At 37.8% G+C, this 22,141-nt stretch overlaps 2 protein-coding genes and 1 pseudogene across 2 annotated transcripts; all 3 read left to right on the top strand.

The window, feature by feature from the left end:
- Positions 1 to 5,633: 5,633 nt before the first annotated feature.
- On the top strand, positions 5,634 to 7,670 carry LOC18043755. Its single transcript, XM_006435918.2, has 8 exons — positions 5,634 to 5,648; positions 5,785 to 5,935; positions 6,021 to 6,171; positions 6,309 to 6,434; positions 6,547 to 6,627; positions 6,711 to 6,903; positions 6,999 to 7,269; positions 7,363 to 7,670. Exons 1-8 carry the CDS (start codon positions 5,634 to 5,636, stop codon positions 7,584 to 7,586), a joined length of 1,212 nt encoding a protein of 403 aa, XP_006435981.2. The 3' UTR covers positions 7,587 to 7,670.
- Positions 7,671 to 9,669: 1,999 nt separating this feature from the next.
- On the top strand, positions 9,670 to 16,347 carry LOC18043754. Its single transcript, XM_006435917.2, has 12 exons — positions 9,670 to 9,724; positions 9,974 to 10,030; positions 10,674 to 10,774; positions 11,436 to 11,621; positions 11,720 to 11,831; positions 11,907 to 11,940; positions 12,248 to 12,285; positions 12,437 to 12,471; positions 12,554 to 12,706; positions 12,853 to 15,440; positions 15,669 to 15,755; positions 15,859 to 16,347. The coding sequence occupies exons 3-12, from the start codon at positions 10,704 to 10,706 to the stop codon at positions 15,921 to 15,923; spliced, it is 3,369 nt and encodes a 1,122-aa protein (XP_006435980.2). The 5' UTR covers positions 9,670 to 9,724; positions 9,974 to 10,030; positions 10,674 to 10,703; the 3' UTR covers positions 15,924 to 16,347.
- A 1,954-nt stretch (positions 16,348 to 18,301) lies between these two features.
- LOC112098909 lies at positions 18,302 to 20,415 on the top strand (annotated as a pseudogene).
- The last annotated feature ends 1,726 nt before the right edge of the window (positions 20,416 to 22,141 follow it).

Here is a 22,141-nt window from a genome sequence, read left to right as displayed (position 1 = left end):
CAATCAAACTTCTATGAATCCTCCAGCATTGCAAGCTTCTCTTTTCACGCCAGAACAATATCAACAGATCTTGGCCTTAATCAACATTCAATCAAGATCAAATCTAGTGAGTAACAATGTTCCCCAAAGTAATTTGACAGGTATTGCCCTCAATGTTGTTCATTTACCACACCCTACTTCTTGGATTATTGATTCTGGAGCTACTGATCATATGGTCAGTTCTCCCTCAATTCTTTCACATATCACGTCTCACTGTTCAAGGACAGTTAAACTACCTAATGGGGTTGATGCCCCAATTACTCATATTGGTACAATTCAATTGACACCGAATATTGTTTTGAATAACGTTCTTTATGTTCCCAGCTTCCAATTTAATTTAATTTCAGTTGGAAAACTCACTCATGATGCAAACTGCATTGTAACTTTCTTACCCAATTCTTGTCTTATACAGGACCAGTCCTCGAGGAAGGTGATTGGAGCGGGTAAATTACATGATGGCCTTTTCTTATTTCAATTACCAGTCACTCATCCAAAATGTCTACAATCTATGTCTTCTTCTAATTTGTGGCACCAACGCTTGGGACATCCAAGCAATCAACATCTTCAGTTACTTTCCCTTTATATTTCTGATTTAAGTGTTTCTAATCTAAATCAAGTTTGTGAAGTCTGTCCATTAGCTAAACAAACTCGTCTTCCTTTTGCTTTAAGTAATAAAAATTCTCTGGAGCCTTTTGATTTAATCCATTGTGACATATGGGGAAAATATCATGTTGCTTCTTTATCCGGTGCTCATTACTTTCTTACTATTGTTGATGATCATACAAGATGTACTTGGATTTTTCTCATGAAGTGTAAGAGTGAGACTTGTTTACTCATACAATCCTTTTATTCTTATGTTGAAACCCAATTTAACAAGAAAATTAAAGTTTTACGTTCTGATAATGGGTTAGAATTTAACATGATAGATTTTTATCGTATTAAGGGAATCATTCATGAAAAGAGTTGTGTTAACACACCCCAACAAAATGGGATTGTGGAAAGAAAACATGGCCATCTATTGAATGTAGCCCGTGCTTTGCGATTTCAAGCAGTACTTCCTTTACAGTTTTGGGGAGAATGTGTTTTGACTGCTGCTTATCTTATAAATCGGATGCCAACTCCTCTTCTTAATGGTAAGACACCCTATGAAATGCTTTTTGAAGCAATTCCTTCTTATTCACATTTAAAAGTCTTTGGGTGTTTGTGTTATGCTACCAATACAAATACTTCAAAGACAAAATTTGATGCTAGAGCCACCCGTTGTATTTTCCTTGGTTATCCATATGCTCAAAAAGGTTATAAATTGTATGATTTAAATAACAAAAAAAAATTTCATATCCAGAGATGTACATTTTCATGAAAATATTTTTCTTTTCCTTCAAAAGTCGTCCCCACCTTCTAATAAAATTGTCGTGCCCCATTCTATTGTTGAACAAAATCATGATAACCCTAGTCCACCAATTGTTGAACAAAATCATAATGACCTTAATCCAACTCCTATTGATGAACCAATGTGTCAGGAAAATAACCAGCCAGTTGATGACCCACCAACAATGATTCGACGATCCACTCGAGACACTCATCCTCCTTCTTACCTCAAGGATTATCATTGCAAGCTGGCCTTATGTGATTTATCATCTCCAGCATCTTCTTCATGTCTTGTAAGTAAATCTTTACATTATCCTATACATCATTATCTTTCCTATGACAAATTTTCTCCTTCTTATCGTTCCTTTTTAGCATCAATTTCATCCACCACAGAACCAAAAAGCTTTAAACAGGCAATGCTTGATGAAAATTGGAGGAATGCAATGTCCGAAGAAATCAAAGCTTTGGAGGATAATCAGACTTGGAACCTTACATTTCTACCACTAAATAAAAAGGCTATTGGTTGTAAATGGGTGTATAAAATCAAGTATAAAGCAGATGGGACTATTGAACGCTATAAAGCTCGCTTAGTGGCCAAAGGATATGATCAACAAGAGGGACTTGACTACCAAGAAACTTTTGCTCCAGTGGCAAAGCTCACTACCATGCGTTGTTTATTGGCTATTGCAGCTGTGAAAAATTGGAGTCTCCACCAACTTGATATTAGTAATGCCTTTTTACATGGAGACCTAAATGAAGAAGTCTATATGCAACTCCCTCCTGGTTACAAAGAATCAGAAAATCGAGCTGTAGTCTGCAGGCTTCAAAAGTCCTTGTATGGTCTTAAACAAGCCTCTCGCCAATGGTTTGCAAAACTTTCCAATAAGTTGCTGGATGCTGGATATCGACAGTCAAAGGCGGACTATTCTTTGTTTACTAAGGTAGTCAATAATTCCTTCACTGTGATTCTTGTGTATGTAGACGATATCATCATTGCAGGTGATGATACTATCGAAATACAAAAACTCAAAGAGAGGCTACAGAGTAATTTCAAAGTAAGGGATCTTGGCAACTTAAAGTTCTTCCTTGGCATTGAAGTTGCTCGTACTAAGAGTGGGATTTATTTAAGTCAACGAAAATATGTTCTGGAATTACTCGAGGATTTTGGTCTTCTTGGCTCTTGTCCATCCAAAACTCCCATGGAACAAAATTTAAAGTTGACTAATTCAGATGGTGAACTTATCTCAAATGTATCCTCTTATTGGCGATTAATTGGACGATTACTCTACCTTACCATCACCAGACCAGACATAGCCTATTGTGTTCAAACTCTCAGTCAATTCCTTAATGAACCACGTCAACCCCATTACCTTGCTGCAATCAGGATATTACATTATTTAAAAAGGAGTCCAGGACAAGGAATACTTCTCTCATCATCTAGTGCACTACATTTGCAAGCATATTGTGACTCAGATTGGGCAAGTTGCACAAATACCAGGCGTTCTGTCACTGGTTATTGTGTTTTTCTTGGTCATTCTCCGGTATCATGGAAATCTAAGAAGCAATCAACCGTATCTCGCTCCTCTGCTGAGGCGGAATATAGAGCAATGGGAACAACTTGCTGTGAGATCAGTTGGCTACTATATTTACTTAAAGACCTTGGAGTTAATCATCCTCAACCTGCACTTCTTTTTTGTGACAATAAAGCTGCCTTACACATTGCTGCTAATCCCACTTTCCATGAACGAACTAAGCATATCGAAATTGATTGCCACTTAATTCGAGAAAAAATTCAGAGAGGAATTGTTCGCACAACCTTCATTCATTCACCACAACAACTAGCAGACATATTTACTAAACCTCTTGGAGCTGATTCTTTCCATCGAATGCTTTCCAAGATGGGCGTTCAAGACCTTCACCTGCCATCTTGAAGGGGGAGTGTTGGAGAATATAATTAATTACCTTGATGCACTGCAGATTTTCCTCTCAATTACCAGACATTTTGTTCTCTAATTTTATTTACTTTCCTACTTTTATTTCTTTAATTTAGGGATTGTACAGCTTTGTATTTAGTTGCTTTCCTTTATTAATCTTTAGAAGTCAACTAGAATTTTGTATATAATTCCTTGTATTTTATGATGTAAAGCAATAAGATGTGATAGCATTTTTATCATTATATGTCTATTTAACTGTGGAGTATGTAATCAACTTGGCCAGATCAGAGCCCCGAGGCAAAGACATTAACATCAAGGAGAAGATATTTTAGCTAATTTTGGAGATACAAGATTTAAATTTGATACTGGTCTGCTAGAAATTGTAGCAAGGAAGCTCGTGGTTTAGCTTAATTTGCTATTATTTTAATTATCCCATTAAAATTTTGAAATATAATCATGTCATTAGTCAGAAATAACTCATAGTGTATGAAAAATTTATCTTTTAACTTTTGAGTGTTGTCAGGTGTTTAGAAGGATGAGAGAAATACGAAAGAAACGGCAGCATTCGCTCCCAAAATCTTCATCTTTTTTTAATTTAAAAAATTAAAATATTAATTAAAAATAATAAAGAAACATAATCTTATTCACTTCTTACTCCATTTTTGCAACTCTCTCTCTCACAATCTCTGTCAACAGCCCTCTCTCCCGCTATCTCTCACTATTTCACGATCTCTCTCCCACTCACGCACTCCATTTCACAATATGAAATTCTTTAGAATTTTAGAGTTAGTTAATTTTCAAGTGACACTTTCAATAGCCAATTGATTTAGTAACCATTAATTACTTTAATTTCCATAAATTGTAATGACAGTGCAAATGCATCTGGTTGTGACAGCTAAAGGCCAGCATGAAGAATTAAATTTCATCAGCTATTACAGGAAAATGCTTTTGCAGATAACGTGGTGCTTCACTTCAATTTCAAAATTCTCATGAGTTTTCCATTATTGTCACAAACCGAGAAATTGCAAAATACACGGCCTGATTCTTTGGCGATGACTGTGTCACCGTCGACGGTTGTGTCGTCGTCGGCTAGTCTTATTCGACAGAGATAGTGAAAGAGAGGATTGTTTGATGGAGATAGTGAGAGAGAGTTGCAAAGATGGACTAAGGAGATAATAATGAATTCTATTTTCTTTATTATTTTTTATTAATATTTTAATTTTTAAAATTAAAAAAGGACAAGAGATTGTGGGAGCGAAACGACAGCATGTGCTGCCGTTTCTCTCGTGTTTTTCTGCCTTTCTAGACACATAACATTTTGTTTAATTTTCCAACATAAAAAAATATAATTGTACTTCACGCGACAACAATTCACAAGGACAATAATAACACGACGTTATCGTATTATTGCTATGTTATTTTCTAACTTTATTCATCTACAATATATATGACACAATAATTTATACAAAATAAATGTGTAATTTTATCCAGCAAGGCAGGAAAATCTTGCTAAGCACCAAAGGATGGGGATATTTTCACCCCACAATTTTTATAAATTCATCCCATTTAAATAAAATATATATATAAAATATTCACACCACTTTTTAAATTTTAAAATAAAGAAAAGTTAAAGAATTAATTAAATAGATTATTTTGTTTACATCAGTTGCTTGACCATTGTTGATCACTAATATTATTTTAACATTATTTTATTTTGATTATTTTATCCTTATACTATAAAATGACTAGATTTTCAAAAACATGTGCTTTTGCGCCATAGGTTTAAACAATTAATGAGGATTTAATTAGTTAATTGTTCACATCTATGTATTCTTTATTTGAAATTTTTAAAAATTATTTTAATCTTTATAATTAATTTTATTTTGAAGTCGGTGAGTTTTACACAATTTGAGGGGCGATGATTATTATTTGAGTTAATTCGAATTGACCTCCTAGTAAATTAAATTATCCTCCAAATATCTCTTAAACTATTTTAAGCCTCAATCTACTCTTATTTACCATTCAAAAGATTTGGTAAAAAAATATAAATAAAGACACGTCGATAATTTTTTTTTTATTTTCTTAACAATAATTGAAGGTAAGTTAAGATTTATAATCATTTAGGGGTATTGTTGAGAATAAAAATATTCTAATCTAAAATTTTAAAATAAAAAAAATCTAAAAAATATATAAATCGTGAAGTTTAAATAGCACAGCTAGTTTAATGTTTCTAAGCAGCAAATGATTGGTAGTTTTGAATTTCCTTCATTTGTTTTCTTAGAGTCATTATGTATGGGTGTCCTATTTGTAGGTGCTGGCATCATTTTATTATTCTGTTAGAGACGTGACATGACTTGCACTTTGATATTGATGGAGTTCCTTTTTCATCTAAACTGCTTCTTGTAATATGAATATATGTTGTCCACTTCGTGCACTTATGTAGGAAGAATATGATACATGTGACCCAAAAGACAATTGTCCCATGGAACTGCTGCCATTCATGAAGAAGAGGTCAAAGGTTATTGAGATTGTGGCAGCACAAGACATTGTCTTTGCTCTTGCTCAATCTGGTGTTTGTGCGGCATATAGCCGAGGTGGGGACTGTAATGGATATAATCTCATATCACGTTTACAGCTACAGGGAGGAGACTGTATTTGAATTTTCTTTGTTGGATGCAGAGACTAACCGGAGGATATGCTTTCTAAATGCCACTGCCGACGAAGTTGTAAGAAGCTTGTTTTTTAACAAGTACAACGATTCACTTATCATCGTTTCAGTTTATGCTTCGGACAATTTCAGTTCGTTGAAATGCAGGAGCACAAGAATTGAGTAAGTGAACCTCCTTTCTTCTCCCATCATAAAAAGATGAAAGAACGAGGGAAATAGATTTACTGACTTGTTTTTCACTTCTCTTCTTATTGCCTTTTGCTTTTCCCGCTGAAAAAATTACCCTGCATATTTTCCAGATGCATAAAGAGAGGTATTGCAGATGCTGGTTTTCCTCTTTTTGAATCTGAGTCATTGAAGTGGCCTGGTTTTGTTGAGTTTGATGATGTAAATGGCAAGATAGTCACTTACTCTGCAGAGGACAGGCAAGGGTTATACTGTACCAACGTCACTTTTTATGCTAAGATATGCGCTTACCTACTCTAAAATCAAATGATTGTTTCTTACATCTCATTTCCTTTCTCGATCTTCTATTAGCACATACACGGTGTTTGACATGAAAAGTTACACGATGCTGTACTCAATATCTGACAAAAATGTTCAAGAATTTAAGATCGGGTAATGTTTCTTTACATAATTGTTCTCTTGATCTTGCTTCATATCTACTTACTAGATTTTTGTTTAATGACTCTTCCCTACAGTCCAGGGGTTATATTATTGATTTTTACCAGAACTGGAGACCATGTTCCCCTGAAGATTCTTTCAATAGAGGATGGTTCTGTTGTCAAATCTTTTAACCATATTATTCATCGGAATAAGAGGGTGGACTTCATCGAACTGTTCAATGAGAAGCTACTTATTAAGCAAGAAAATGAGAATCTCCAGATTCTTGATGTAAGGATCTTTTGCTATTCTCTTGCTTCATAAGTGCAATACTATAGCATCCACTCATTAACTTTCATATACTTGACGTTTTTTACTATATTTAGGTCAACAATTTTGAGCTGACAGAAGTTAGCAGCACTGAATTTCTGACACCATCAGCATTTATATTCCTATACGAGGAACAGCTATTCCTGACTTTTAGAAATCAAACTGTGTCTGTTTGGAACTCCCGTGGGGAGCGCGTAACTTCATTTGAGGATCACCTTTTGTGGAATCCCGATTACAACACTAATAACATCTATATCACCACTGATCAGGAGCAGATAATTTCTTACTGCAGGGACGATTCAGATGATCCTCAATCAAAAGGAAATGGTAAGCTTACTAAGCTGCCTTGAAATGTTGTTATACAATTGTGAATTATAGCCATGCGTGCCTCAAATAGAATTTGCATCTCTGATGCTGCAGGGTCTATAAATATCAGCCACATATTGACTGGGAAATGCCTTGCCAAAATAAGAGCAAGCGATTCCCATTCCCCTGCCTCCAGAATTAGGAGCACGGATGCAGAAGCCTTGAAAGACATTACCACTCTCTTCTATGATGAAGCGCGTAACGAGATCTACACAGGGAATAAGCACGGTTCAGTTCACGTATGGTCTAGGAGTTATCAGTGCCGGTCTCTTCTGTGAAAACTCCGCAAACACAAAGGCATTTTCAGGACATGTTATGTTTTGATTGATGGTTTCGGTATACTTTATATATAACAGTCATGTATTGTTCTCCACTGTACATTTGCATTTCAATTGCCTCAAGTTTACTTGTTTAATTCTTGAACGCAATTCTATCATTCATCCAAAACAGAGAGTCACGGGTACTTCTAGTGCTATATATTACACCGACTTCATTAGATTCTCGTCGTGTGTACTTGGAGCCATTGCGCTGTGGCATCCAAGCACAACGCAGCCCCCAAATGGAGAAGAGTTTAAAATTATTCTTTAACTGCTGCTTTGTGCGGTACAATGGTCCCTAACGCCTAAGGGGGCGTAATTCACATGGCAAGCATCCAACGAAAAAGGAAGCATTGCAGTGAAAGTAGCGAAGGTCTTTCAGCTTCTGACATAACTTTGCTAGCTGGTAGAAGGGTGCTTGTAGAATCAAAATCCCATTTTAACAAGAATCAAACACATGGATTGGAATTCGATAGAAGCCATCAATTGGGTGGATGCTTTACGATTTTCCAACCTCTAATATCCCAACAGCGCAGCACTAAGCAATTGCTGAACCGGTAAGTCGAAACCGCTGCCTGTCTTTTCACTTTTGGCACATATGCTCGTTCACATCACATGACCGCTTTTGAGATTAGTTGAGTCCATGCACAAGCACAAACAACATCGTAGTCAGCTATGTCCCACTATTTTCAATTTTATATTTATTCACGAATTTTTTTTTTTTTTAAAAGAACAAGATTAGTTTAGTGAATTCTCTAATCCTAAAGCGTTTTAAAAAAGATTTTTCATTATTTACCGTCCAACAAGGCAACAACCTTGAAAATGAAAGAAAAGTCGCACTAAGAAAAACTTTATTTAATTAACTTGAGGTAAATAACATTTGAGTCCATGATTTTGATGATTTCTCAAGTAAAAACATAGTTTGTCTAGTTGTATTTAATCGGTATCTTTACCCATGCCTTTTTTTTTTCCCTTAAATTATATTACAATTTATTGACAACCAAGGGTCTATTTTTGAATTATAAATTCCACTTTACTTAAACTTATTCGAAATCTTCTCTCACCCCTTTTCTTTCTCAACCCGACCTTGTTCCCAAATACTTTCGCTTTTCCCTTTAATTTTTTATTGCATAGTCATAACTACACAAACTAATGAATTAATTGAGGTAGTATTCATTTTTTTTTTGTTTAAAATTTAAATGGATCTAAATTTTTTTAAAATCTTAATGAACCCAAAAAATATGAGCGGCCTTTATTTGTTTTTATAAAAAAAACTTAAACATAGTTATTCATATTTATGTTCTTGTAAATTAAAAAAAAAAGAGATTAGGTTTTATAGTTTAGGAAATAAGTGTATTTTGTAGAGATGTTTTTGAAATATAATATATACTTCTCCTTTAGACTTTTTTCCTATTTAAATAAAAATCACAAAAGTTTATTTTTTTATTCATATATAAATGTCTGAAAATCAGACATAAATTATAAAAAATAAACAAGAAAATTAAAAAAAATTGAAATTAATAAAATTTTAGACTTCAAACATTTAACGAACAAGAATAGAATCTTATTTATTCTTACTAAAATTTTAAAACTACAAATGTTTCAATTTTATTTACAATTTCACACAATATATATAATTCATTAATATTAATATATGCCTATATATTCATTGCAGTAAGTCAGTGCTAATGTAGTGATGATATAATTCCAAAAAAAAAAAAAAAGGTAGTGATGATATACGATTGTGGGAGAGTTGATACAAATAGATTAACCATGTCCTTACTTGAGAAAGAACACAAAAATTAGGTATCTTGCTGTTATTATCCTCTTCACGTCGTGGGGTCAGCCGTTAGGAGATGATTAGGAAATAACAATCATTAATAGATCACGGAACCACACAGGACAAGAGGACGTGAGCACCACGTGTAACGACGACGCGTGGCATTAAAAGACTTCTGTTTAGTCAGAGAAATTGAAACGCAATCAACGGCACCACGCGCTAGAAGATGGAAATGAGATAACATGCTGCGGCTTTGGTGTGTGTTTGTTGTTTAAGATTAACTCACCGTCACTTCCCTTTTGTGTTGCTCCTCTCTTTAGTAATCAGTATTACTTTGCTCTCACTCACTGTCACAGACTCACTAGTATCATTATCAAATATCAATCAATATAAATATAAAAGGATTTTTTTTTTTAATTTTTCAACTCTGAACCTTTTTTTTTATAAAAAAAATAGAGAATAAATAGATGAAAGCCACATATGAAATAAAATGAATTGAAAATAAATCTGAGCTCTGTGATTCAAGATCTCTTTGTTTTTTTGTCTATACTCTTAACGACCAACACAGATTTTGAGAGGAGCAAAAGCTAAAGCTTCGTCTCTTTCTCTCCACCTGGAGTTCAAGGTAACTAAATCTTCCTTCAGCTCACTCACATTTCACTTGTTTGCTTGTTTTTTTTTTTTCGGCTAGATTCAATCAACATTTTGAGTTTTAAGAACGAGTCTTAAATTTGAGATTTTTTTTTTTTTTTTTTGGTTTTCTATTGGCTCTTCAATTTATTTCATGCTTGCTGTAGCTTTCAGCACTGTCGGTGGTGTTATTTTACTGCATCATCATTAATATTGTTAATATTTTTTTTTCTCATTTGCTGGATTAATATATTTTTTTCTCATTTGCTGGATCTGACTTCAATGCATTAGTTTTTGTTAAATAATTTTTGTGTTTTTAATTAGTTTCTAAAGTATAATTCAAACGTACCAGTGGTTATTCAATGAGTTTGCCCCGTAAAGGTAATTCCAATAATGCTTGTATCCGTGAATCCTGCAAATGCATAGAATTGATTTTGTGATGAGTTTTCTTTTATTTTTAATTTTTTTTCAAATTTCTCTTAAATTTATTTCCACTACTATTGGAGTAATATCTGCACATAGTTTGAAAATCCTTGGGAACTTTTGGTTTCATTATACTTTACATAAAGGAAAATTGAAGCATTACATGATCTGAGTCTAGTTTAGCATTTCGTTGATCCTTATTAGTCTATTCTCAGTTTCTGGTGCTTCTGAGCCAGTTTATTGAAATGGAGGGTGGATTAGATGCTGATTCACCTTTGGATTATGCCAACATCCAAGTGTTTATGACCCAAAATAGGTGAGACTGCTTTTCTGTAAACTTCAGTTGACTATTTTCAAAGAAACGTATAGATGATACCCCTGTTTTATATCATTGCAAGAGAGAGAAACTTGTTGCATCAAAATATCTAGTTTAAAATTCATTGTCGAGATAGTTATCAGATGATCTATTGTTGGATTTGAATTGGATCTTACATCTTTAAGATTTTGATTTGACTTTGATGTCAGAAGCTAGTGGGTTCTCTTGCAACGGCATATCTGATTCTTATCCAACTTGTTACCATGTCAATATTATTGTCCTTCATACTCCACAATTCATGCTATGAAAATACATGAACAATGAGCAAACTACTTGTTTCATGCAGTCACATTCTGGTACATGCATGCAGCTGAATCACCATTTCTAAATTATACCGAGTTAGTGTATTCAAGGCTTCCAGTCGTAAACATGGCACATGTCTATATCTTCAAATCAAAGTACTATTTTAGTTGAGTAGCATTGCTACTCTTGCAAGTAATCTTTGTATCCTGTAGGGCTAACCTTTAAATTATATCAATCATTTGAATGTCTGCCAGTTTAAATATAACTTTATCTTCTTCCAACTTCTGCTCATCTACTTTAAGCTTTCTTTTTCATTTTAGTATGTATAAACTTCTGTAATTTTTTGTTGCACTTGTAGGTATGAAGCATTTGTTTGTGGCAACAACAGAGAAGAGAAACTGGCAGTTGGGCCTCTGGACCAACTCTTGCCGCATATACCGGGACTAAAAGCCTTGCAAGGTGAAGGATCTTTTGCTAACCTCAAACTTGAACTGCCAGGGAATGTCAACTGTGCAGCATGGTTCACAAAATCAACTTTAAACAGGTTCTTGTCACATAAGTGCTTTTCTTTTCTATTTGTTTCTTTTGGTGCCCCCAAACAAAATGAGTGCCTACTTTTCCTCTAACTATCATTTCTCTTAGATTCCTAGATATTGTTGGCTCCCCAGATGTAATAAATATCACTAAGGTTATTGAAGGTGAGATGTCTCAATTGGAAGAAGCCAGAAAATTTCATCTTTCTTTATATTCCCAGGTAATGTTTCAAGTCCTTGTGTGAATTGATTTGTGATACTTGCAGTTGCTTATCACAAAGAATTTTAATTCACAGGGCCATCAGGGTAAATTTGAAGATGATGGAACAGGTAACTTGTTCTCAGGCTTGTGTATTAGAAAATACAATTATACTGGAGTATTAGCTGCCTCAGTCTGATAAATCAGTTTCTACCTAAGCTCTTCTAATTTCTCCAACAAAAAGGGGCCATTCTTGTTGTGAATGCAAATGAATGATTTATGTTTCTACATAAATCATAAAATGAATCTCGCTGTATCTGTGTGTGTATAACTGTTCCCATTTCTCCTTAAGTTTGGTCTTTGCATTGCACCAAATATATCTCCAATTTGTTGATTTCAGTATTGTACTGATGAATGAACTTTTACTCCTTTTTACAGCTGGCCACAACTCAAATGAAATGGCACCATTAGTCAAAGTAATAACTTTTCCCTAATGCTTTTTATAAATACTTTTTCTATGTTTTCCGCCAAACATTTCATTCATTTAGGAGTCTCTGCTTTTTATTGTTAAATTTTGCTGTATTCATTGCTTTAATAATTTTTTCTTTTATTTTTGCATGCTAACAGCCTGAGGTTCCGGTTGCATCATCAGACAGTTCAAAGTATATTATCTAATTCTTATGTTTTGCAATCAGCAATTTTTTGAGGTTGCCTCTCCTAATGTATGGAAAACTACACTTCCAGGAGTGAACTGTTGCGAGCAATGGACTTGAGAATTTCAGCATTACGAGGGGAGTTAGCTGCAGCTTTTAGTCAGGCTGCTGCTGCCACCTTATCAAATGAAGAAGTTGCTGACTTAGCTAAATTTGTTCAACATTTTGGGGCAGCAGATTTAAAGTAAGTTACCTCCCTATAAAAAAGATGTATGAGTCATTCAAAGAATTCATAGATGCAATTGTTTCAAGTGACAAATCTATTAGTTGAATGTTTAAAGAAAAGTAATCATGACCTAAGAAGTTCTTTCTTTTAACTGCCTATTGCAGAAATTCTTTGTGCAAAGTTTTAGAGCTGAGTCGAAAGAGCCAGAGTGATGATCTCCCTCGTGATGATAAGCCATCATTTGAACGCGTTTCAAGAAATGACAGTGGAAGGAATAGCAATTGGACCTCTCAGCCTGCAAAACTTCCACATACTGAGACGCCAGTTAAATATGGTGTTTCACCAGCTAAAGTTGCGCAACTTGAGCGCCAGAGCTCTACAGAAAGTGGGGAGTCTTCTGACTCTAGTGATGAGGATCAAACATCTGCTGAAAGAAGTCGGGCTTTAATAAGGTCTGCGACACCTAGACGGTCAGCTTCTCCAATGAGGAGGGTTCAAATAGGGAGAGCTGGATCACGCCGGGCCCCAGCTCTAACTATTAAAAGCCTCAATTTTTTTCCTGCTAGGGAAAGAACATTGTCTCAAAGAGATGTAGCTGGAGACAGCAGTGAAGAAGGATCTGAACAAACCAGTACGAAAACTGAGAATCATGTACGAAGAATGAGCGTTCAAGATGCAATTAATCTTTTTGAAAGAAAACAGAGGGATCAAACTGCCGACTCTCAGCTGAGAAATTCCCTAGCAAATACCTCTCTTAATGGAACTAAGTCCGTACTGAGGAGATGGAGTGCAGGTATGGGGGAGTCTTCTGCTCAAAGCCAACATCATATTGATTCTGATGATTCGATTCCAGTGGCTTGCAAGGATGAAGGGGACAGAGAGTTTTCAAATGGTTTGAAAGAGGCGAAATCAGAGGCTGATCTTGTGCCTGGAGATCAATCTAAAGTTGAGACAGCTGAAGTTGATGTACCGGTGGAAAGATTGGCAGAAAAAACCTCTAAAGATCAAGCAGATACTGATATTACTCAAAGAGGGGAAATTAATGAGAGATTAACATCCTCAGCTGAATGGACACGACAAAAGGAAGTAGAATTGAATCAGATGCTGAAGAAGATGATGGAGAGTCAACCAACTAAAAGTAGGAGGCAGTCAACTAGCAGAAACCAAAAACTTTCCTCTGAGCAGAGAGGTGGATTTTATGATCACTACAAGGAGAAGAGAGATGAAAAACTTCGAGGAGAGAATGCCGGACAACGAGCGGAAAAAGTAGCACAATTCAGAGCAATGCAGCAGATTCTTGATGAGAGGAAGGCTGCAATGGCCTCAACAAATGGAAATGATGTCAGTAAAAAGCCTACTCTGAAGAAATCCCAAAAATCTGCTAAGAACCTACCTCAGTCCACAAATCCCAAGAAGGAAACTCCGAAACCATCTTCTGCCAAGAAAGTTTCATCAAAAACATCACCCTTGCCTGCTACTCGTAAGTCATGGCCGTCAACACCATCTCCAAGAGCTGCAGGGATATCGTCTGCTAAACCTCCTTGTGGGATATCACCAGCTAAAGCTTCTGGTGGGGTATCACCAGCTAAAACTCCTGGTGGAATCTCATCTGTGGGAACCACTCCTACGCGTCGAAAACCTCAATCAGCACCATCACATCCTCGACCAACCCCTAAAGTAGAAGGATCGCAGAAGAAAGTGGAAGCATCACAGAAGCAATTGGGAAATGTGAAGGAAACCCAGACCGATAACAGTAGGAGATTGAAGGGTTTGAATGCGAAAAAGCAGCAAATGGTTGAAAAAAGTAGCAAAACTACGAAAGCAAAAATTGCAACAGCTGCTGGAGACAACTCTGGTATGGTCCCAGCAAAGCCTAGTTTCTATAGCAAGGTGACCAAGAAAAGCAGTGTAGTACCTCTAGAATCAAAACCCTTTCTTCGTAAGGGCTCTGGAACCGGCCCTGGTGTTGGTACAGTTAATAAGACAAAAAAATCTGCTCCAGTGGAGGAATCTTTGCGAAACTATGAAAATATGGTTGAAGCCCAGGAAAATGAGGATGTTAATGCTTCTGTCATAGTGATGGAACACCAAGAGCAGGATATTGTTTCACCAGATCACTGTGATGCTCCTATGGAGTCGGAAACTACAATAAGTAGCCAACAGATTTGCAATGAGGTGGAGAACTTCAATGAACCTGCTGCTGATAATGATGATGCCTTGAAAAACATGACTGAGATGCCTTTGCAAATTCAAGTTGAAGAAGAATCTATCATATCCCCATCTGCTTGGGTGGAAATTGAAGAGGATAATCATGACCTGCCTAATCCACATCATGACAGTACTTCTCAACTTGCAAATCCAGCTAATATTGTGCCCATTGGATTGTCAAGTCCTCGTGTCCGGCATTCCCTATCACAGATGCTACAGGAAGATAGTAGTGAACCTGAAACTACTGAGTGGGGTATTGCGGAAAATCCTCGTGCCTTGGTGTACCAAAAAGATGCTCCAAAAGGATTGAAGAGGCTTTTAAAGTTTGCTCGTAAGAGTAAGACAGATGCAAATTCATCAGGTTGGTCTAGCCCATCTGTCTTTTCTGAAGGGGAATCTGATGTTGAGGAATCAAAGGCTTCTAGTAAGAGAAATGCTGACAATCTACTGAGAAAAGCTGCCCTTAATGCCAAGATCTATGGAATGCAGAAGACATCAGTATTGGAAGACTACGAGAAACATATGGATGCTCATCTCCTCTCAGGTACATTTCCTCTGGTATTGCACGGCATATGCATTCGACATAGTTTTTGGTGTTAATTGAAACAAGATGACCATAAGTGAAATTTTTTTAGGAAATTATCATTCTTTAGCTTCCAAAGTTTTATCTGTAACTCTTAACGTGTACTTGGATGTAATCTTAGACTATAAGTATGTGTCTGCAAATGATAATTAATTTTGTATTGAAATAACATGGATATTCTGGTTGCAGCCCAATCAGATATAAGCAGGTTTGATGCCAATAACTCTGAAAAGTTGCAAAAGAACCACGTCGCAGCTGTAGCACCTACAACTAAAGGTAGGACTTTGCTTACTAATGCACAGCTTGTTTCCTCATTCCTCTTCTTGTTATGCCTTATTTTGAATATATTCCAACACCCTGTACTATTTTTGTATTTCAGCTTCGAGGTCATTCTTCTCCCTTTCAGCATTCAGAGGCAGCAAACCGAATGAAACAAAGCTTTAATTAAATGCCAGTATGATTAAAAAGTACAGATCATTAACATTCACTTAAAATCTCCGGTGCCATTGACTAGATTTGGCTCGAGGCAAACAGTTTACTGGATCCCATTACCGTTTTCATGTTTTGCTTTCTCCGCTTCATGTCCGAGGCCAGGGGCCATCCTAATGCTTCAGCATGGTATTTTCATGAGGATGTGCATGTAGATTCAATCTTAGATAGTAAATTTTAGAATTTTCATCTTCTTAGAGATATGGATTGTAATCAGTTAGTTCTTACCTCAAGGTATCTAGTATTGAAGCTCAAGGTATCTAGTATTGATGACCTCATGATTTAATCCAGTCCAACTATTAACGGGTGATAGTGTTTTTTTTATTTTTTTGGTGTATGAATTCATTTGTAATATCATATCCAATTTCAAGTTTGTTTATTTTTTTTTTTCAAGTTTTCACGTATCCTTATCAATAAATTTTGTTCAAGTATGCTTTTTGGAAAGAATTTTTATTCAAGTAAACAGTACAGAAATACAATCATATTTAGGTTTGAAGGGATAAATTGTGCGTTTCCATATATAGGTTTTGTCATGGGATAGGATCAAATATGATTGTGCTGGATTATATTCAGTAGTGTTTTGTAGGTAGTATAGGATTGGGCTTTAAATAATTGTATTAATTTTGATGAAAATTAAATATAGTATTATATTTTAAATTATTTTATTTATAATCACAAGCTAATTATTAAAAATTTATGAACGACTTGCCGATAACAATATTTATGTAACATGTATGACATGTCGGATATAAATTGAATACATAAATGATACGTCATAATATTTTTATTCCGAAGTAACAAATTAGTAATTGTACGACTATCAAATTTAGATGACACCTTGTAAAATTTTGACAAATAGATGTTATGTAAAATTTTTGCCACTTAAGTTTTAAATTTAATACCTTTTTTTTATTAATTTCTCTCAAAAGAAATAATAAGTAATGTTTTAATAGAAGAGATCGTGACAAAGAATATAAGTTAGAAATAATAAATCAAGATATTAAAAAGTTAGCATACGGGTTTAGAAGATTGTTGATGCTGAAATCTGCTCGCCCTTTGACCGACCAAATTCTTTCACCAACGTTTATGTTATCAACTGTTACTCGAACCACTGGGGTTGGAATCACCCTCCATTCTCTTACTAGACCTGCGTTCACAAAAAACGGATCAGAGACGCCGGTGGTTTTGCCGGCGTAAACCCTCCGATACCTAAGTTAGCACAAGGTGTTTGTGGGAAAACAGTTCAATTTGGATTGAAGAATGGTTTCTAATTTATTCGAAATTTGTAAGAAAATGACCTGGTTGCAATTTGGCAGCGTTTTCCCCCTCTCAATTTTTTTTGTGTCCTTCTTCATCGTTTTCTTCTTCTTTTATAGCCGCTGTCCCACGTTTCCATTTATCCTTCATCCCCCCTTTTTTGGGTAGTGGCAGCCCCTCATGGGACTTTAACTGCTACGGTGTGGGCAAACGTAGGATCTCGCGTCTCCCGCAATGGTTCTGGGAAAAGCGCAACTACCGTGATTATGTGGGATCATGTTCTTGCTTTTTGGGGGATTGGTATCGGCTCGGTATATGACTCTGGTCGGTATATTACACTGGCCGGTACTCGTCTCTGGTTGGCTCATGTTTATCCCCGTGTTCTGCTCATACCATTTGGCTAAGGTGATCCATGCCGGGGCGGAACTAGTAGCATGGCCGACCTGGTGCTTTTATTTACTTAACACTAGTTCCCCAATTTATGGTCTTGTGAGTGAAATGAGTTAAGAGTAGAAACTGATAGTCAAATCTCACCAACCCGGGGAGCTTCTCATCTGGTCTTCTGTTTACCGGGACGGACCTGAGATACCATTTTTCTTCTGGGGAGATTCCGACTTGAGCATGGGCCTAAATGAGCATGTCCATTGCATACCTAGGCTTACATCTATCATGGCCTCTTGTAACGGTTAGTGACGCGGCATCTCCAGACCCTTCGTATTTGAAATTTGAAACGACGGGCTATCTGTCCTCGATATTCGGTGAGTGAGCTGGCATTCCCATCACTTAAATGCTTTCATTTTCCCCTTTTCGTTTCAAATCCCTAGACTTAAATCTTCATCGTTTTGTTATTCGTCTCTCTGTCGTTAACTAACCCCCTCTTTAAACTTTGCTCACACTTCTCGTGTCCGGAGCGTCCACTTGCTGGGTTTTTTTTCTATCACGGCCGCGCTATCAGTACCAGTTCAATCCAGGTATTACTTTTAATTTCTTCTCTGGTTCTTGTTGATTGGGTTTTGTGTTGCCCCCTTTTGTATCCGTATACTCGAGTTTTCTTTGTTTTCTTTTGGGATTCCGATATGTCAAATCGGAAGAGGAAGTTAATTGCTGATGAGAGTGACGAAGAAGTAGGGGATTCAGACATTAACTTGTCAATACCCACTGATTTTTTACGTCCCTCTAGTAGTGTAGGCCCCTCCCATGGTAGGGATACCCTTGAGTACCCACGCCCCTTGGCTGTTTCTCCCTCCCCCGAACTAGAACTTGTAAGGAATAGAGATGGACCTGTGTCGGGCTCTGGTGAGAACCATAGCTTCGGTGGGGTTGGGGTCCCTGAAGGAGTTGGTGATGGTGAGGGGAGCAGTTCCGGACCGAGCGGACCCCCTCGGAGAAGGAACCTTGGTCATAGGGTATAAGCGGATTCTTATCCTATTGACTACATAGCTTGTGCCACCACCCAAACTGATCTGTTCAAGCTTAGGAACCTTTACAACATTCCTGAGGAGGTTCTCCTGGTGGTTCCTGCGAAAGGTGATGTTCCTAGTCGGCCTCCGCGGGGGTATGTGACGATGCACCTAGAGAGTTTCAAATTAGGAGCTCGGCTGCCCCTTCAACGCTATTTTGCTAAGATACTGGGTGGTATGCACCTGGCCTTAGGTCAACTACATCCCAACGGGTGGAGGGTTCTCTCAGCTATGTATGTGCTGTGGGAGATGTGTGGATCAGAGGAGCCCTCCCTTGTTGAAGTGAAGCATTTATACTAGCTGAGGAGCAGCCCGAAGGAAGCACGCTGGTATTATTTCATGTCGAGCTCTGCGAAGAGGAAACCAATCACCGGCTTCCCCTCTTTGTGCAAAACTTGAAAGAATAAATTCTTTTTTGCTGGGGGAAATTGGTGTCCTGCAGCTCATTCGTTGGGTGATGATATTTACCTTCCAACACATTTTGTCACCCTAGGTCGTTCATTTTTTGCCTAAATTCTTAATCAAATTGCCACTTATTGGGTTCTTTAAGCTTTTTTGCTATTTCAGAGTCGTGGGGTTTGATCGGGGGGCTTGAGGACCGACCTTTGCTTCATGTGGAGACTGCTCTGGTGAACGCATCTACCTGTCAAGACCTCCTGTCACCAACAAACCTGATCGGTTCGGGATTAGTGAACATAGCAGCCGGAATGGATAACAAGATCCTCAGTGCTATGACCAGAAAGCGTGGTCGGGCTCCGAGCAGCTCCAGCAACCCTCCTCCTCCTCCGAAGAAAGTCAGTGTTGGCCCTTCTAAGGCTTCTGTTCCTTCTCTGCCCCCTCCTCCACCTTGTAAGAGTGTCGGGGAGAAAACTACTGACAAGAGTTCTGAGGTCAGCACACGCTCTGGGGACCGATCCTCCCCTCTTCCGGCTCGTGATCAGGGTGACTACCTGACCCCGTATCAGAGGGACTATGGGAAGTTAGTGGGACCGAAGATGGTCCAGGACATTGAGAGCATGAATCTCAATGAATTAGTTGGTTCTGTCCAAAGGGTCTCCTTCAAGTTGGCCACCATAGTATCTTGTTACAAGAATAGGATCACGCGCCAGGAGAGGAAGCTCCAAGCTGAGAACCAGGACTTGAAGAAGAGGGTTGAGTCTGTTGATCGCTCGAAGGAGAAGCTGGTCGAGCTGAACGGGTAGATTATGGAGCTAGAGGAGAAAGTTGCGGTTGCTGAGTCCACTTCCTCCAAACTTGAGGGTGAGTTGGGTGACCTGAAGTCCGATCTTCAGGCTACTCAAAGTGAAAGAGATACTCTGAGGACCACCCTTGAGGGAGAGATCAAATCCTTGAGTGAACAGCTGGCTGAGGAGAAAGGCAAATCCGCTGATGTGGACGATCGGCTGGATGTCGAGTATGACTCTGGGGTTGCTTTCTCCTATAAGTGCATCATGTCTGTGCTTAAGGAAGAATATCCTGAGCTGGACATGAACAAGCTGGAGGCTGGAGTGCAGCGGTATATGGCAGAGATCGGCCAAGCAGATAAGGAGAAGGGTGAGCAGGATCAGGTGGAGGCTCTTTTAGATGGGGTGCAGGAGGGGGAAGCTGGGGGACGTGCTTTTGAGGTGGGACAAGGGTCTGTGCCTCCTCCTCTCGGAATTGCTGATCTTCCACCTTCAGAGATAGCTGATCCTTCACCTGCTGAAGCCGTTGACCCTCCTAATCCTTAGGTCTATTTTTGTATAGACTCTAGATTTTCATTCGTTTTGTAAATATTTAAACATTTATAAATTTTTAGACGCTCTTTATTGGCTTTCTTGTCTGGTTTTTGCTCATAGATTATTTTTGCAAAATAATTGGACAACTTATCTGATTTTGCCTGCTGGTTCCTTAGTGGACTGACCAGGAGTAGGCATTTACTTGCCTTGGTAAAATTTTCGTAAAATCGGTTGCTGGTCTTTTGTTGACCGAGCAGACGTAGCCACTTACTTGCCTTAATAGAATTCTCGTAAAATTAGCTGCTGATCTTTCGTCGACCAAGCAGAAGCAGACATTTATTTGCCTTAGTAAAATTTTCGTAAAATTAGCTGCTGGTCTTTCGTTGACCGAGCAGAAGCAGGCACTTACTTATCTTAGTAAAATTCTCGTAAAATTAGCTGCTGGTCTTTCATTGACCGAGCAGAAACAGACACTTACTTGCCTTAGTAAAATTCTCGTAAAATTAGCTGCTGGTCTTTCGTTGACCGAGTAGAAACAAGCACTTACTTGCCTTAGTAAAATTCTCGTAAAATTAGCTGCTGGTCTTTCGTTGACCGAGCAGAAGCAGGCACTTACTTACCTTAGTAAAATTCTCGTAAAATTAGCAGCTGGTCTTTCGTTGACCGAGCAGAAACAGGCACTTACTTGCCTTAGTAAAATTCTCGTAAAATTAGCTGCTGGTCTTTCGTTGACCGAGCAGAAGCAGACACTTACTTGCCTTAGTAAAATTCTCATACAATTAGCTGCTGGTCTTTCATTGACCGAGCAGAAACAGACACTTACTTGCCTTAGCGAAATTTTTATTAGGCTTGCTAGCGGGGGGATTTCATATTGAATTCATCTTTATTTGAAATTTGAATGTATAACAAAAATACAGAATATATACATGCGCAACAAGCCATCATGCAGTTAACAAAAATAACTTATCAAAATGAAGATTTAGTAGAGCACTTTGCTTACTGGAAATACTTCTTCAAGTGCTCGGCGTTTTACGACCTCTTCACGTCTCGTCCATCTTGGTACGCTAACTTATAAGCTCCTAGTCCAGTGGTTCGTATCACCCTGTACGGGCCTTCCCATTTCGGGCCAAGAGTGCCATGGTTAGGATCCCTAGTGTTTTGGTTCACCTTCCTAAGTACCCAATCTCCTGCTCGGAACTGTCTCACGCGTACGTTCTTGTTGTAATAACGCATGACCCTTTGCTGACACTGGGCCACTTTCTGCGAGGCCCCTTCCTTTTTCTCCTCAAAGAGGTCCAGGCTTAAGCAGATCTGCTCGTCGTTTTGCTCCTCAGTAAAATATTCCGTTCGATGTGTCCCCACTCTAATTTCTGCTGGGACTACCGCCTCATGACCAAAAGGTAAAGCGAACGAGGTTTCCCCTATGGCGGTTTTGTGAGTTGTTCGGTAGGCCCATAATACTCCTGGTAGTTCGTCAACCCAAGCTCCCTTCTTCTCCCCCAATTTAGTTTTCAAGAGCTTCTTTATCACTTTGTTGGCTGCTTCCACTTGTCTGTTTGTCTGGGGGTGTGCGGGGGTGCAGGACTTCAGGTCCACCCCCAAATTTCGGCAAAATTCCCTGAAGTTACTGTTGTCAAACTGCCTCCCATTGTCTGTAATGATAGCATAGGGGATCCCGTATCTGCAGATGATATTCTTCCAAATAAAATCCGTTGTCTTTCTCTCCATGATTTGGCTG

The sequence above is a fragment of the Citrus clementina genome, unplaced genomic scaffold (assembly GCF_000493195.1).
Source record: "Citrus clementina cultivar Clemenules unplaced genomic scaffold, Citrus_clementina_v1.0 scaffold_4, whole genome shotgun sequence".
NCBI lineage: Eukaryota > Viridiplantae > Streptophyta > Magnoliopsida > Sapindales > Rutaceae > Citrus > Citrus x clementina.
The sequence above is the reverse complement of the archived record's forward strand: the minus strand, read 5'-3'. Positions and strand labels throughout refer to the sequence as shown.